Source organism: Gadus macrocephalus, chromosome 8 (genome assembly GCF_031168955.1).
Source record: "Gadus macrocephalus chromosome 8, ASM3116895v1".
Classification (NCBI taxonomy): domain Eukaryota; kingdom Metazoa; phylum Chordata; class Actinopteri; order Gadiformes; family Gadidae; genus Gadus; species Gadus macrocephalus.
In genome coordinates this window covers 10602140-10620043 of record NC_082389.1, presented here as the reverse complement: position 1 = coordinate 10620043, position 17904 = coordinate 10602140, and the positions used below count along the sequence as shown (strand labels likewise).

The following is a 17904-nucleotide window of genomic DNA, read 5'->3' as shown; positions in this document are numbered from 1 at the left end:
GTATGTGTGTGTGTGTGTGTGTGTGTGTGTGTGTGTGTGTGTGTGTGTGTGTGTGTGTGTGTGTGTGTGTGTGTGTGTGTGTGTGTGTGTGTGTGTGTGTGTGTGTGTGTGTGTGAGTGTATGTCTGTGTGTGTCTGTGTCTGTGAGTGTGTGTGTCTGTGTGTCCCAGTTGGACTGGCATCATTTTAATTGGACCATGTTATTCCTGACAGAATGCCGACTAGAACAGTCCGGAACAGTCCGGAATCGTCCAGCAGAACCTCCACCTTCATCACCTTTATCCCGTTCATCACCTTCATCACCTAACTCTAATGGAACTAGAACCTGGTCCTGATGGCCAGCACAACTCTGACCTCTGACCTCTGGATTTAGGGTCATGATATCATGATGAGAATCCAACCACAGGTCAGTCTTTGTCAAGTCGCTCCGTTTGCCTGTCTGTCTGTCTGCCTGTCTGTCTGTCTGTCTGTCTGTGTGTCTCTCTGTCTGTCTGTCTGTCTGTCTGTCTGTCTGTCTGTCTGTCTGTCTGTGTGTGTCTCTCTCTCACTCTCTCTGTCTCTCTGCCTGTCTGTCTGTCTGTCTGTCTGTCTGTCTGTCTGTCTGTCTGTCAAGTATCATATCATATCACATATAGTATCATATGTATATTATATATCATACCATATATCATATAATATATCATATCACATAACACATCATGTATTACATCTTATATCATCCCATATATTATATCATATATCATATCACATATAATTAATCATATTCATACCATACAGTATATCATATCATCTATTATTCATCATATAATCATATATCATGCATTAGACAATGTAGCGTCATTCAATATCATATAATTGATACTTAAATCTCAGTTTACATTCAATTATGATCAAATAAGGTGTGTGTGTGTGTGTGTGTGTGTGTGTGTGTGTGTGTGTGTGTGTGTGTGTGTGTGTGTGTGTGTGTGTGTGTGTGTGTGTGTGTGTTATTGTGATATTCAATATGTTCAATCTAATGTTTAATATGTAATGTGATATATGTGATGTCGGCTCCGTATGGTGACGTTAATAAAATATGTAGGTTAGCCCGGGGTAGATGTGTTGTATACCCTACACCCCGGGGGCGCGCTTCTCAGCGCACATCGCCCACACGCACTCGCGCGTGCACTCCCCGTGCGCGGAAGCAGAAGTGGGTTTTTGGCACACGTGTGACGTCACGCCGATCGATCCGCTTTGGCGTTCTTCCCCGCGCACTCTCTCCCCCGCGCGCTCTCTCCCCCGAGCGCTCTCCCCTCTCACCTGCTGCCTCGAGCGCAGGACGCAGTCCAGAGTCAGTAGAGAGAGGAACTGCCCGGAGCACGCGAGGCCCCGTGAGGACATCTTCCTCTTCTTCTGCAGAACCTCCGCGCTCTGCTGTCCGCGCGCCCCCTCCTCCTCTGAGCGCGCGGCCGGTTCTGAGGAGCAGGTTCTAAATCCTGAGGATGAGGAGGGGATGGAGCCGTTAACCTCCCGCCGTTAACCTCCCGCCGTGAACCACCTGCTTGCTCGAAGCTGCTTATCGTGAGTCCGCCAAAATTAAGACGGGGATCAAATACGACCCCCTGTCTCCCGGTTACCGGAGAGACCCCCGCGCGCACGTCATGTCTCGCGCCAAGGAGCGGCTGAAAGGCGGGAAGGAGACGAAGGATAGCGTCACCCTTCTGCCCTGCTTTTATTTTGTGGAGGTGAATTACCTGTCTGTCTGATTACCTCTCTGACTGTCTGTCACAGTTCACCCTTTCCTACATGTCGTCTGTGTGTCTCACTGTTTAACCAACATACCTGTCTGTCTGTCTGTCTCAGTGTTTACCGGTCTATCTTCCTGTCAGTCTTTACTGTCCGTCTATTTACCTGTCTGAGTGATTACCTGTCTGTCTGTCCCGTCCCCGTCTGTTTCTCTGATAGGTGGGGGCTGATCCTGTGGTTTGACTGACAGGTCGACCAGCCAATGAGAACACTGTTTCTATCTACATGTCTGTCTGTATCTACCTGTCGGTCCCTCCACTGTCTCTCGACCCGTCAACCTGCTGTCGGTCTCTCTACGTGTCTGCCCCTCCACATGTCTCTCTATCCACTGTCTGTCCCTCTATGTATCTATCTCTTTACCACTGTCTGTCTCTGGTGTCTGTCTCTGGTGTCTGTCTCTCAACCTGTTTCTCCATCTACTGTCTCTCTACTCGTCTGTTCTTTCTACTGTGTGTGTGTGTCGAACATCTATCTGAATCTGTCAGTCAATCTGTCTGTCTGTCCGTCCTTCTGTCTGGATGCCTCTGACGCTGTCCATCTCCCTACCCGTCTGTCTGTCCGCCTCCGAGGGTTTGTGTGTTTGGTGAGACAGCTGTCTATGGAGGCTGGTTATGAAGAAAAGCTGTCTGGAGGCTGGTGATGAGAGCCTGTGATAAGAGGCTGTGATAAGAGGCTGTGATAAGAGGCTGTGATAAGAGGCTGTGATAAGAGGCTGTGATAAGAGGCCGTGATAAGAGGCTGTGATAAAGAGAGGCTGGCTGGAGGCTGGTGATGAGAGCCTGTGAAAAGAGCCTGTGATAAGAGGCTGTGATAAGAGCCTGTGATAAGAGGCTGTGATAAGAGCCTGTGATAAGAGGCTGTGATAAGAGCCTGTGATAAGAGGCTGTGATAAGAGGCTGTGATAAGAGGCTGTGATACAGAGTGTGTGGGGGAGTGTGTGTGGATGATGGCTGTTGAAGCAGCCTCCCCCGGCCTTGTGGCTCCTCTGCACTCCTCCACGATAGAGGATGCCGGGCAGCGCTCTGCTTCTATCCGTTGGTTGATGACCGTGGTGCGCTGCAGACCTCCCAGTGTGTGCTGAGGCTGGGTTCACCTGTTGCACATTGATTACCCAACATGCAACAGGTGTGCAGCCTCAACGGCGTGTCCAATCAGACTCGGCCAGGTGAGGCTGCTTCAACCAGCCGTCACCCACACACTCCCACAGTCGTCATGGTGATGATCATTTTGGTGAACGGCTGATTGATGCGTCTGTTCAAATGCTCCTGCAGCAAGGGATTGTGGGACGGCAGCACCTCCTTTCCTCTGGTGAAGGTCGCTCCAGTGTACCCTAGATGAAGGAGGCACTGAGGCTCCTTTCCTCTGGTGAAGGACACTCCAGTGTACCCTAGCTGAAGGAGGCACTGAGGCTCCTCTCCTCAGCATTAGAGTCAGGCCAGCTCCATCATGGCTGCTGCTGAGAGACTTCCGGGTATTTCAGTCAGAACCTTCCTCAGCTAAAGGACTCCGACTGCAGCCTGTGTCTCCTGCAGTCACACCATCCTACCCACGATGCTGCCGATGTCGGTGGTTGCTAGGCAACATAGCTCTCTGAATGGGAGTATTTTTGTATCTGCGAGTTGAAGGAAAACATCTCAATAACAATCTCCTCTTCACTCAAGCACACCAGAGGGTCGAATGCGCTCAGATTCCAAATCATAATCATATTAATAATGTGCTGAAATGCATATTATATAGCATGTATTTATTGTCTATTTGGGCACAATTTAATATCAGCATCGCATAAATAAAATGAGACAATCAAAATATGACAATCAATACTGACAGAATACCAACACACATCATTCTTTCACACATGTTATGACACAACATTCTGTCATACAACATGTTATGACACAACATTCTGTCACATAACATGTTATTTAGCAACATTCTGTCACACATTCTTTCAGACATCTTTTCCGTCACATAGTGTGTGTGTTTTTTTTGTGTTACTTCCTGTGTCTAACTGGTGTTGACCTGAACAGGCGTGTGATGAGGATCTACCTGGGATTGGCCAAGACCTTTCGTAGTGGTCGGTCTCTTTCCTGTCATGGCCGCCGACAACCTCTGACCTCTGACCTGTGCTCTGTGTTCCAGCTTCCTATCCTGGCATCGTCAGTGGTCAGCTTGTACTTCCTGGAGCTGACCGACTTTTTCCAGCCGGTGCATTCTGGGTACAGCTGCAGTGACCGCAGTCTGTCTCTGCCCTACATCCTGCCCAGACAGGAAGTCTGCCCCCTCCTGCTCCTCTTCAGCCTGGCCTTCGCGGCTCCTGCTGCCACGGTAACCACACTCCTGACTAGCCCAGTTAGCTCTGTGCTAACAGGATGCTAGCTAGATATGATCCTGGTAGCTGATTGGTTGATCAATGTGTCTGTCATCATATCCTGGTAGCTGATTGGTTGATCAATGTGTACGTCATTATATCCTAGTAGCTGATTAGTTGATCAATGTGTGTCGTCATATCCAAGTAGCTGATTGGTTGATCATTGTGTCTGTCAGCATATCCTGGTAGCTGATTGGCTCTCAGCGATTTCCAGGCTGGTCTCATTTTTGGATACAAGACAAGCTATTCTCCTCCTTCATGGGTGGAGTCAGATTATCCCACGCTGTCGGTGGTGCCAGTATGTGATTGGCTGCTATGTGTGTGTGTGTGTGTGTGTGTGCATGCGTCCGCGTGTGCATGCATGTGTGTGTGTGCGTGTGTGTCTGCGTGTGTTTGTGCATGCATGTGTGCATGAGTGTGTGTCCGTGCCTGTGCGTGCGTGCCGTTGTGTGTGTGTCCGTGCCTGTGCGTATGGGTTCCTGTGCGTGTGTGTGTGTGTGTACGTGCCTGTGCGTGTGTGTGTACGTGCCTGTGCGTATGCGCGTGCCTGTGCGTGTGTGTGCGTACCTGTGCCTGCCTGTGCGTGTGTGTGCGTGCCTGTGCGTGTGCGTGTGTGTGCGTGCCCGTGTGTGTGGCGTCCTGGTAGATCCTGCTGGGGGAGGCGGTGTTGTTCTGCTACCTGTCCCGCCGCTCCGGTCACAGCGAGGCTCACATCAATGCCGCCGGCTGCAACTTCAACCCCTACATCCGCCGGGCCGTGCGCTTCATAGGTACACATACACACCTCCACCTGTCAGACAACTCCACCTGTCAGACACCTCCCCCTGTCAGACACACACCTCCACCTGTCAGACACACACCTCCACCTGTCAGACAACTCCACCTCTTAGACACCTCCACCTGTCCGACAAAGACCTCCACCTGTCAGACACCTCCACCTCTCACCACCTGACGTGAGCAGAGGGGCGAGTCTTGTTCACCCTGGGTGGTACTGCGGTGTGATTGGCTAACGGTGGCCGTGCCTCCCCAGGTGTGCATGTGTTCGGGCTGTGTGTGACGGCGCTGATCACAGACGTGCTGCAGCTGTCCACCGGGCAGCACGCCCCCTACTGGCTGGCCGTCTGCAGGCCCAACCTCACCCACATCAACCTCTCCAGCTGTGAGGACGCCTTCATCCTGGAGGACATCTGCTCAGGCCCCGACCCCGCCCTCATCAGCACCGGGAGGCAGGGCACACTGCCTCTAGACCTGTCTGTCTGTCTGTCTGTCTGTCCGTCTATACACCTGTCTGTCTCTTGGTCTGTCTGTCTCTCTGTACCTGTCTGTCTCTATAATTGTCTCTCTTTACCTTTCCGTCTCTCGATCTCTCTGTTGTCCTCTAACAACTTTATTTCTCTCTACACATGCACACACACAAACACGCACACACAAACTAAAAGTTAGTTTTGTAAGTCCCTTCATTGTTTATGCAAATTCAATGAATATGCATATTAAACTCTGTCCTCAACTGTCCGGCCAGTCAGGACACAGAGACAGCTTGCTCATTAGCATAACATTAGCATAACCTACATCTGTGTCCTCTCTCTAGGAAGTCGTTTCCTTCCCAGCATGCAACTCTGGCTGCTTTCGCTGCTGTTTACATCTCTGTAAGTACCCCCCCCCCCCACACACACACACACACACACCCTACATACACCAGGTGTATTCTTACCTCTTACTCTCTCTCAATTAAATTAAATTATCTCTCTCACAAGCTAGCTAACCTCTCTCTCTCTCTAGCTATCTAACCTCTCTCTCTCTCTCCCTCTCTCCCCCTCTCTCTCCCTCTCTCTCTCTCTCCCTCTCTCTCTCTCTCTCCCTCTCTCTCTCTCTCCCTCTCTCCCCCTCTCTATCCCGTTCCTCTGTCCTCAGATGTATTTCAACGCGGTGCTGACCGACTCTGCCAAGCTGCTGAAGCCAGTCCTGGTGTTCAGCTTCGTGCTGCTGGCGGTTTTGGCCGGTCTGACGCGCCTCATCCAGTTCAGGAACCACCCGGGAGACGTGTACGCAGGCTGGCTGCTAGGGGGCGCCATCGCCGTCTACCTGGTACACACTACACTGCACTACACTACACACTACACTGCACTACACACTACACTGCACTACACTACACACTACACTACACCCTACACTACACTACACCCTACACTGCACTACACCCTACACTGCACTACACCCTACACACTACACTACACACTACACTACACCCTACCCTACACTGCACTACACCCTACACTACACTACACCCTACACTGCACTACACCCTACACTACACCCTACACTGCACTACACTACACTACACCCTACACTACACCCTACACTGCACTACACTACACTACACCCTACACTACACTACACCCTACACTACACCCTACACTGCACTACACCCTACACTGCACTACACACTACACTGCACTACACCCTACACACTACACTACACACTACACTACACCCTACCCTACCCTACACTGCACTACACCCTACACTACACTACACCCTACACTACACCCTACACTGCACTACACTACACTACACCCTACACTACACTACACCCTACACTACACCCTACACTGCACTACACCCTACACTGCACTACACACTACACTGCACTACACCCTACACTACACCCTACACTACACTACACCCTACACTGCACTACACCCTACACTACACTACACCCTACACTGCACTACACCCTACACTGCACTACACCCTACACTGCACTACACACTACACTACACCCTACACTACACTACACCCTACACTACACCCTACACTACACCCTACACTACACTACACCCTACACTACACTACACCCTACACTGCACTACACACTACACTACACCCTACACTACACCCTACACTGCACTACACCCTACACTGCACTACACCCTACACTACACTACACCCTACACTACACTACACCCTACACTGCACTACACCCTACACTACACTACACCCTACACTACACTACACCCTACACTACACTACACCCTACACTACACTACACCCTACACTACACTACACCCTACACTGCACTACACCCTACACTGCACTACACACTACACTACACCCTACACTGCACTACACCCTACACTGCACTACACCCTACACTGCACTACACCCTACACTGCACTACACCCTACACTACACTACACACTACACTACACCCTACACTACACCCTACACTGCACTACACACTACACTACACTGCACTACACACTACACTACACACTACCCTACACACTACACTACACTGCACTACACACTACCCTACACACTACACTACACCCTACACTGCACTACACACTACACACTACACCCTACACAGCACTACACCCTACACAGCACTACACACTACACTACACTACACACTACCCTACACACTACAGACTAAACTACACAATACACTACACACTGAAGACACAAACACTACACACTACACTACACCACAATACACTACACTACACACCACACAATACACACTACATTACACGTGTGTGTGTGTGTGTGTGTGTCATTGTAGGGGGTGTATGCGGTGGGTAACTTCCAGCCCAGTGAGGATCACTCCAGGACCCGCCCCCCTCCCCCCCTGCTGAGGGAGCCCCCTCTCTCCTCTCTCCCCAACGTCAGCCAATCAGCAGCCAGCAACACTCACCAAGGTAACAGCATCGCTGAGTGTGGGATGGAGTGATCGATATACAGAGAGAGAAAGAGAGAGAGAGAGAGGGAGAGAGAGAGAGAGAGAGAGAGAGAGAAAGAGAGAGATCTTGCATCAGAAAGCTTCCTGTATTGTTGTGACACTCTCACCGCACTTCCTGCTTCTCTCTGATAGGCCACCACAACCTGGCTCCCAGCCAACCAGAGCCCATCCTCACACGGTCCTCATCCCACACGCTGTCCCCCAACCAATCAGAGCCGATCCTGACCAGAAGCTCCTCCTACCGCGAGCCGTCCAGCTACAAGCGGTCCAGCGCTGAGGTCCAGGTCATCACCGGGCCGCTCGGTAACCATGACAACGCCCTGGCCTTCAGCAGTACCCTGCCCAGGTAGACCCCCCCCCCTACCCCCCTTCACCCCTCCTCCTCCATCTGATGACCGGCTGACTGTACTGTCCTCCTCTGGCCCCTCCCCCAGGTCCCACGGAGGCTCTTCATTGGAGGGTGTGGAGGGGCGTGTCCCGCGGCGCCACGCCTCCAGCCACTCCTCCATGGACTCCACCAGATCAAAGCAGCTCCTCAGCCAATGGAAGAACAGGAACGACAACAGGAAGCTGTCACTCCAGGTGATGGACGGGGTAAGGCCCGCCTCCGGCCCCGCGTCCTCCCCTCAGAGGAACAGCATGGAGCTACGCTGCTCCTCCGAGCCCTCCGCCATGGGCCTGGAGGCAGAGCTCCGTGCAGGGACCCACCTGCCTTCAGCCGCTGGAATGGAGATGGAGCTCCGAGCTGGGGCTCACATACCGGCCCAGTATATAAAGCTAGCAGCTAGCTCGGTTCCTCTGGTGAACCAGCAACACATGGTCCAGAACCAGCCCCACCTGGTACAGAACCAGCACCTCCTAGTCCAGAACCAGCTGCACCTGGTACACAACCAGCCCCACCTGGTCCACAACCAAACCCTTATGTCCCAGAACCAGGCCCACCTAGTCCAGAACCAGCACCACCTGGTGCAGAACCAGCACCACCTAGTCCAGAACCAGCCCCACAACGGGACCAGCGGGCTGACGGGAGGGGCCCGGGTCTCCATCCAATCTCGGCCAGGATCCTCCCAACTGGTCCACATCCCTGAGGAGGACAACCCCGCCCCCAAGGACCAGGAGAGCGAATCAGAGGACAGCATGATGGATGGGGGCGGGTCTGTGAGGGAGAAGTGGATGCGAGTCGCTGAGAAGACGACGCTGCCCTGCAGACCGCTGAGCGCCGGCGGGCAGCCCCGCATCCTGCAGGTAGGCCAGGTGATAGACTGTACCTCTGTGTTCCAGGTGATAACCTGTACCTCTGTGGGCCAGGGTATAGCCTGTACCTCTTTTGTCCCAGGTGATAGTCCGTACCTCTGTGTTCCAGGTGATAGCCTGTACCTCTGTTGGCCAGGGTATAGCCTGTACCTTTGTGGGCCAGGGGATAGCCTGTACCTCTGGGCCAGGGGATAGCCTGTACCTCTGAGTTCCAGGTGATAGCCTGTACCACTGTGGTACAGGTGATAACCTGTTCCTCTGAGAGTCTAGGTCAGGGGGGCCCAATATGTCAAACGACCAGTCGATTGTGAGACATTCCAAAAAATGTATTCTATTTATTTTTTTAACTCCCAATCCCTATGGGATTTACCACTTGATTGATGAAAATTGTTTGCACTTGTCAGACTTTGACACACTTTGCTCTCCTCGTGCCAATGCTTAATTAATTTGCTATATGACAGTACAAGCTGATATTGAGCTTAAGTCCAGGGCTCATGGACAATTTTGGAACAAAGGAAAAGTATCCAAACATGAGGAAATGTGCTACCTCCTTGACTTCATGGTCGATGGTGACTTGGAAGCCTGCTTGAGACCAGCTGCCTGCAGCTAATGTCCGGACTATGCAACCCTGGCTGACTCCATTCAGTGCAAGTCTGTATGTACTCAGTATATATAAATAAATAGGTGTTAAACATTATTCATGTAGGTAGATAATTTGGACCTAGTCATTTTGAAAGTAGCTCACAAGCTGAGGTACGCCTGGTCTAGGTGAACTCTGGGCAAGTGAGGCTTGAGTCTTTTGCGGAAGGTGGTGAGTGACTCTGCGGTCCTGACATTGGCAGGAAGCTTGTTCCACCACCGCTGTGCCAAAACAGAGAAGAGTTGAGACTTTGATGATCGGCTTTTACTTGCTCTTAGCGATGGCAGTACCAGACGTCCAGCTGAAGTAGTTGAGCGGAGCACTTGAGCTGGGGTGTGTGGTCTGACAAACGCTTGGAGGTAGGCAGGGGAACTTCCATTGACCACCTTGTAGTTCAGTACCATCTTCTTTAATCTGATGCAAGCTATTACAGGGAGCCAGTGGTGGTCCCGGAAGAGGGGGTCTCATGGGAGAATTTAGGTAGGTTGAACACGAGGTGCACTGCAGCATTCTGGATATTCTGCAAAGGTTTAATCGTGGAGGCAGGGAGTCCAGCCAGGAGCGAGTTGCAGTAGTCGAGGCGGGAGATGACTAGCTTTTGGACTAGGAGCTAAACTGCTTCCTTGTGATGAAGGGCCGGATTCTGTGTATGTTGTAGAGGGAAAATCTGCAGGATCGGGCCACCGCGGTGGGGGTTGCTGTGCAGCATAAAGCCCAGTTCAGACCAAAGATTTGGCACACAACAATTTGTAACAAGACTGTTGTGGAAAGTCGCAGGGGAAAAGTTGCAGCAGTGTGAACTGGTCGTTGCAGCGCGGCTGATGCCGTTGCAAGGAGTCGCCAAAGATTGAACATGTCAAATCGGCAGGTCAAGTTTTACAACGCAACGATGTAGCTATTTCTCTTTAGCCAATCAGGACACAGCACAGAACAACTTGTACGTCATGGCCTTACTCCTTCCCTTTCCCGTACTGTCCACAGTACACGTTAGCTATAACCGTTCTCATGGTTACATGCCCCCATTCCGACATGCCCCCATTCCAACACCTTTTAGCAGGCCTACCGCCATTCTGACAGCCTACCAATCAGTGGCGCCTACTTCAGGTCAACATTGGGAGATCATAAATATTTTGTTCAAATGTGTTCAACCAAAAAGTAGCCATTCCAGTATTATTAATCTGTTATTTATTTGATTAGTTCTCAATTTCCGTTGTGATGATTTCTGAAATAACCCATTCCATCAATTGACGACTGCATTTTACAAGTGTGTTACGACTGGCGGGGCATGCATTTATTTAATATGCCCTTGGAATGTATAAATATTCTATGAAACTTAAAACTTGACAATTTATTCATTAGAGTTGGATTTAAACTCAATGCAGGACCACTATTGGAGTGGATTGGATGAATATTGGAACGAGATTAATTGTTTGGAGTGCCGCGGCAGAAAGAATCAAGAAATGGGCACAGTTAACTTCATATCGGCCCAAAGGCAATACAATGCGCTTTACAAAGGAGAAAGGTAAGAATACATTTTGGAATAATTTGCATTCATTTGCATTCAAACGCCTACAGTAACTGTAGCCTACTCTAAAATTACAACTAATCGCAATCCTAAATTAGGCTACTTTTTAGCAGGATGCAATGGATTGCTGATGCTGTTGCGGCTCTCAGCTGTGCCAGAGCATTCACAGTTGCTAGGGAAACCACCTACCATCACTGCCCGGTGCAGCAGTGTGAACTGCCCAGTTTTTAGAACGTCTCAGCCCGTCTCCTCGCAAGGAGTTGCGAGTTGCAAGCAGTTGTGTCGCAAATCTTTGGTCTTTGGAAGGAGATACTGTGTGTCCTCGACAGTTACCAGTAATTCCATGTGAGGGCAATCTTTCCCTGGCATTAGGAGGAGCTCAGTCTGTTTTGGTTAAGCCTCAGGTTATGGGCAGTGGTCCAAGTGCTGATGTTCGGCCAACATTCTGAGATGCGTGTTGCAATCAGGGTGTTGTCAGAGGAGGGTAAAGAGAGGAATAGTTGAATGTCGTCAGCATAGCAAAAAACGTGTGACATGATTACAGATCCCAATGATCTAGTTTATAGGGAGAACAGAAGGGGTCCCAGTACAGAGCCTTGAGGGACACCAGTGCCGAGAGTGCAGGGTTTGGACACGGAGCCATTCCATGTGACCTGGTCATTTCATCAGGTAGGATGTGAACCAGGTTAGCGCAGATTCAGAAATGGCAAGTTCGGTGAGAGTGGCGAGTAGGATCTGGTGTTTCACGGTGTCGAACGCCACGGACAGGTCGAGGAGATCTGTGTTCCAGGTGATAGCCTGTACCTCTGTGTTCCAGGTAATAGCCTGTGCCTCTGTGTTCCAGGTGACAGCCTGTACCTCAGCGGTCCAAGTGATAGCTTGTACGTCTGTGTTCCAGGTGATAGCCTGTACGTCTGTGTTCCTGGTGATAGCTTGTTCATCTGTGTTCCAGGTGATAGCCATGTCCAAGCAGCAGGGTTTGCTCCACTCGCCGCGGTCTGAGGACGGCGGCTCCATCCGGTACCGCGCCCTGACGGACCTGGACCCCTCACCCCCTGCCTCCACCACCGGCCCCGGGGGAGGAGGTAGGACCACCTCAGACCCCTTAAAGGACTGTTCCAGGGGGAGGAGAGGGGGAGAGGGAGGAGAGGGGGGAGAGGAAGGAGAAGGGGGAGAGGGGGAGAGGGAGGAGAGGGGGATGGGGAGGAGAGGAGAGGAGGAGAGGGAGGAGAGGAGGAGAGGGAGGAGAGGGGGGAGGGGGAGGAGAGGGGGGAGGGGGAGGTCGACAGGGGAGGAGAGGGGTCCTCAGGGACAGGGTCTCAGGGTGTAGAGGTGGAGCTCTGCTCCTGGTGTTGATTAAAGGCGGTCCGTTGTGGTGGTCCGCAGGAGGTCTGGAGAGAAGTGGCAGCATCGTCCGGGTGGACGCCCACCCTGAGGCCCGCTCCTCCAAGCCGGTGGTGAAGCCCCCCAGCACCGACGGTAGCGGCTCCTGGCGGTGGCGGCCCCCAGACCAGCGGGCGTCGCTGCGCCAGTCAGCCTTCGCCCTGAACGAGCTTGGCGACCTCAGCGACCTCCAGGACCTCAGCCACCACGCCGACGGCGGCGACTCGCTGAAGGACAGCAGCTCTCTGGACGGCCGCCGCAGCGCCATGGGCACGGAGAGCGACGGGGGCGGGGGGGAGGGGGGGGACGGGGAGGGGGTCTACGCCAACCACCCCCATGTGGTCCACCCGCTGCACCCCCTCCACCCTAGTAACCCCGGCAACAGCAGCCACCAGAGCAGCTTCAACCTCCCCCCTGCACCCGGCGCCCACCCTCACTTCAACCCCAACAGTACCGTCACCTTCGCCCCTCCCTTCCATCCCCACCCGCAGGCCCTCACCACCATCAGGGTCACGCCGGTGGACGGGGGCGGGGGCGGGAGCGACGCGGGCTCCGACTGCCCGTCGGGGGCGTCGTCCAGCCGAGAGTCCACCCTGCGGAGGACGGGGGGCGGGGCGCAGGACCGGGGGCCCAGCCCCGACCCCCACGGCCCCCCCCGCCTCTACGACGCCGACGGGGGCAACCGCTTCCATGACAACCCCAATGACCATTTCCAAGACAACCCTAACAACCGTTACCATGACAATCCCGCCAGTTATTTCCACGACAACCCAAACAGTCATTTCCAAGAGAACCCTAACAACCGTTTCCGTGACAACCCTAACAACCGTTTCCATGACAACCCTAACAGCCATTTCCATGACAACCCCAATAACCCCAACAGCCGTTTCCATGACAATCCTAACAACCGTTACCAAGAGAACCCCAACGGCCGTTTCCATGACAACCCCAACAATCATTTCCATGACAACCCAAACGTCCGTTTTCAAGAGAACCCAAACGGCCGTTTCCCGGACAACCCAAATCACCCCAGACCTCCTCAAGGCTTCTTCAACAGGCCGGGCCCCACCCCCCCGCCCACCCTGCCCCGCCCCGTGCTGGGCCACACACCCCCCCCCACGTTGGGTCTGGCCTATAAAGAGTAACAACAACAGGATCATCAGCACTTGACCCAGAGGACCCACAGTGAAGAGGGGCCAATAAGACTGCTTAGCTCCTCCAACTAGCTCCCGACTGGCCAATAGGAATCCAGAGGTGAATCTCTGGATATGGAATGTTGAGCTAATGGAACCATTGTCCCGATTGGCTGGTGCCATGGTGATCAGACACTGGACTAGCCTGCTGTATCCGCATCAACAGACTTACTGATATACAAACTTTCTGCACATTATGTGCACCTTGCTTCACTTCACCCCTAAGCCTTTGATTCGCTAGGAGTACAGAGCCACGCCTTCAAATCCTCAGCTTTCCAATGGGGAGGCACTTGGCTGGCGGCCACATTGCTACCATGGGCAACATTTGGTCCACATCTCTTCTGCTGAAGCACAGATGTTCTGAGGAGATATCGACTGTCACTGGTGCTGTGTGACCATCGTTAGGGCTATTCACTATTAACGAAGAAGAAGGCAATAAAGTCATCGGCATGGATACAAACTAAACAAGTGTTTACCGCCCCAGAACCCCTCTCTGATTGGTTAATATGACCTTTACATTTGTCTGATTGGTTTAAGACCTTTATATTCATAGCTATTTACATCTGTTTGTTCTCGTATTTTTATGATTACATTATTATTATTATTGAGCGTGTTCATTTCAAAAGTAACTAAGTGAAGTAACTAAACCTTGGATTACTATTAAGTTCCTCTCACGTGGTGTAGGGTCTAGCGATGAGGAGGAAGGCTGCTCGCTCTTCTCTCCATCAAGGCGTCTTGTGGTCGCGGCTCCGCTCTCCTCAACACTCCCAGACCGTAGGAACACTCTTTAGGAGAGGTTTTGAAACATCCTTTTAGATATGATTCTTTGTATTAAAACAAGATGTAAAGTTGGATTAAGGCTGAATGGGATATTTGCATCACGTTCTTGGTCCTATTTCTAGTTCTTATGTCCGACATGGCAGCTGGCCTCTGACAGGCTGCAGACCGCGGTCTGAACACAATTATGAAGTACAATTATTCTATCAACATGAGGAGAGGTCCTGTTAGATAGTTGGAGACTATATTAAGCTATCCTGGCCGACCGTGGATGTATTCTCATTTGCAGCAGATCTGGGTTTATTTATGCATGTGACGACCATGCCCAGGTGAACTCTCTCCCCCCGCGTCATAACGCTACGTATCTCTAGCCATACCGCTGCCGTGTGCGTCATAGCTAACCGTGTCAGTACGTTCTACTGTGATATGCTAATAGGTTTGCCACAGTTGCTAGCATCACTTGTACAACAGAAGCTTGTTCTGTCCTGCTAGCTAGTAAAGTGCTATGCTTCCTAGGACCGTCGTTCATCATATGCTGATCACACTTTATACTAAAAACTATCTATAGATATGTATTACAAATGTTTTGAATATTGGTAACAATCAATGTTATTTTTGTGTTGACTCTGTATTACTGATATTATAGATATTTTTGATGACCACTAAGTAAATTATCTTTTTCTAACTTTATGCCAATGCCATGACAACTTTAACCGTGGTTGCTAGGCCTCCCCTGTGGTTGCTAGGCTATGCCTGTGGTTTCTAGGCCTCCCCCGTGGTTGCTAGGCTATGCCTGTGGTTGCTAGGCCTTCCCTGTGGTGGCTAGGCCTTCCCCGTGGTTGCTAGGCCTTCACCGTGGTTGCTAGGCTATGGTCGCTAGGTTTATGAAGGTGTCGAGCAGGAGGCGGTCAAATTCCTTCAATTGTCATGACGATAATCTGATCCAATTTGTTTAACGTGAGAATTCAATTATATTTTAACATAAATTATATAATAATTTATAACATTTAAATTACATAGTATAATAATATCATAACATATAAGTTATATTATATATGTAGGCTGGCATAAATTCCCTACTGTAGGATGCTGAGCTGTTGTCATGGTAACCCAATAGATGGCCATTAAATGGTTGTGAATATCCAATAGTGATAATGTGGTGATGTTTCCCTTGATGGACTGGGCTAACTTTTTAAAACATGATAGCACAACTAACGGTTGCCTGTATTGCAAGGTTTTCTAGAACTGTAAAAAGACATTTGTATTCAGAGCGGTCTATGTATACCCTAAATGTGAACGCCACTGTGGTTGGTTTATTAAATATTTTATAAAAATAATGTCTCTGTTACAGAACAATCAAGACTGGGATCAATCCCTGATCAACTCGTTTTGAACTGCACATGTGTTTATAAGCTAAAGCAAGCTCTCAAGTTTGGCTTTAGCTCTTGTCTAGAGATAACATGATGCTGGTTATAGGGACTCTTAGCTTTTGCATACCTCTGTGGCTATAGCATCCTCTGTGGCTATAGCTAAAATGTGTGGCTATAGCTACCACCAAGCTAGCTACCTCTGTGGATGTAGCCAACTGTGTGGCTATAGCTACCACACAGCCAGCTACCTGTGTGGCTATGGCTAGTGTGTGGCTATGGCTAGTGTATTTGGATATAGATATCTTGATTGGTTATAGCTACCTATGTTGTTATAGCTAGCATGTTTGGCTATAGCTACCACCTAGCTAGCTATTGTTTGGGCACAGAGTCCTTACTGTTAGTGACAACAGTTCAGAGAACAGCATTAGTTCCTCTGTGAGTGGCGCCTGGTCCTAAATGGGTCAGAAGAACAGCAATGACCTCATTAGAGACCTGATGGGAGGCTGGCAGAGGGTCGCCATGGACACCATGCTGCAGGAGGTGTTTCTCTTCATCCCTTTAGATTTCTTATCACCTCTTCCCCCTCGACACAAACACACACACACACACACCTCTAAACAGAACTAGTAGCGCATGTGAACAACACTGCTGCAAGCTCCCAGCCTCCGCAGTGTTGCCATAGTAACAATAGAGACGAGCCTGGCTTTATAAAAAAAAATGGGGGGTTGAGGAGAGAAGATTGAGGACAGAGAGATGACGAGAGGGAAAGAGACCAAGAGGAGGAAGAGGAGAGCGAGAGATGGAGAGATGGCGATATAGAGAAAAGAGATGGAGAGGGAGAGAGAGAGAAGGATGAGAGAGAGCTTGATGTAGAGAGAGATGGAGGGAGAGAGAGAGAGAGAGGGGAGAGAGATGGAGAGGTAGATGTGAGATGTAGAGTGAAAGGGGAAGAGTTCAAGGAGAGCCTCTATGATATTTATCGCTCTGCTTTGATTGGCTCGATAGAATTTCACCATGGCAACGGGTCGGCCGGTCCTAACATTGACATTAATGTAGTTTTATATCCTCTTTAGGCCAATCAGAATAACACTTCCTGATCTGTATACCAATCAGAATAACACTTCCCAATCTGCAGACCAATCAGGATAGCACTTTCTGATCTGTAGGCCAATCAGAATAAGAAAAGGGGTCAACACAAAATGCAACGGCAAGGCCATAGGAACACGGGCTAGCAGTGATGCTACCCTGGCGTAGTGTCATCACTACAGTTTTGTTTGACGTCCTGAAACCAACTGAAGCCGGCGGCTCTCTTCACCTCTTCACCTGAACAAGTGTTGTCAGTTCAACTCCCCATACTGGGCTTGCTATTCTTAAAACAGCAGAGAGGTAGAGACTATAAAGACTAGTTTCAGGGGCACACATTTGACCTCTTGTTTACATCAAGGTGAACAGCTCTGTGAAGTTTATTCCGTTGTGAAAATGCAGGAAATTTTACCGTGTGAAGCCAATTCTGTGCGTTTCCATGGCAACATAGATGTGTTGCTGTCAGCCACCACCTCCTGACCTGGAAGATGCGCTGACGTTTGGGGCTGGTCTTTTTATCCAGAGACGTTGTCCCTGACATTGACAATGACGGCAACCAGAGCCGACTACAGCTCAAAGCAGGCGGTGAGGGAATTATTGGTGAATGTTCCACCAGAACCAGCACGCGGTCATCCTGCTGAAGACCGGGACCAGTGCCCCCTGGTGGTCGTCCAGGTCTAGCGCCCCCTGGTAGTCGTCCAGGTCCAGCGCTGGTGGTCCTGCTGTATGCCTCGGTAATCACTGCGTTTCTTGTCTTCCATGAAACATAGCCTTCAGATTAAATA

The 17904-nt window shown here is 50.7% G+C and overlaps 1 protein-coding gene across 1 annotated transcript; it reads left to right on the top strand.

The window, feature by feature from the left end:
* The first annotated feature begins 1164 nt into the window (after window positions 1–1164).
* LOC132462979 (phospholipid phosphatase-related protein type 4-like) lies at window positions 1165–16003 on the top strand. The gene is made up of 11 exons (XM_060058797.1): window positions 1165–1723; window positions 3924–4109; window positions 4799–4922; window positions 5183–5378; window positions 5741–5798; window positions 6064–6237; window positions 7718–7853; window positions 8027–8240; window positions 8329–9139; window positions 12266–12398; window positions 12700–16003. Exons 1-11 carry the CDS (start codon window positions 1640–1642, stop codon window positions 13839–13841), a joined length of 3258 nt encoding a protein of 1085 aa, XP_059914780.1. The 5' UTR covers window positions 1165–1639; the 3' UTR covers window positions 13842–16003.
* Window positions 16004–17904: the final 1901 nt, after the last annotated feature.

What these genes read in the sequence shown, in the direction of transcription:
- LOC132462979 (XM_060058797.1), top strand. Translation starts at nt 1,640, where the DNA reads ATGTCTCGCGCCAAGGAGCGGCTGAAAGGCGGGAAGGAGACGAAGGAT. An exon ending in TCGCGGCTCCTGCTGCCACG is followed by an intron (nt 4,110 to 4,798) that starts GTAACCACACTC and finishes GCGTCCTGGTAG; the next exon opens with ATCCTGCTGGGGGAGGCGGT. An exon ending in CACCGGCCCCGGGGGAGGAG is followed by an intron (nt 12,399 to 12,699) that starts GTAGGACCACCT and finishes GGTGGTCCGCAG; the next exon opens with GAGGTCTGGAGAGAAGTGGC.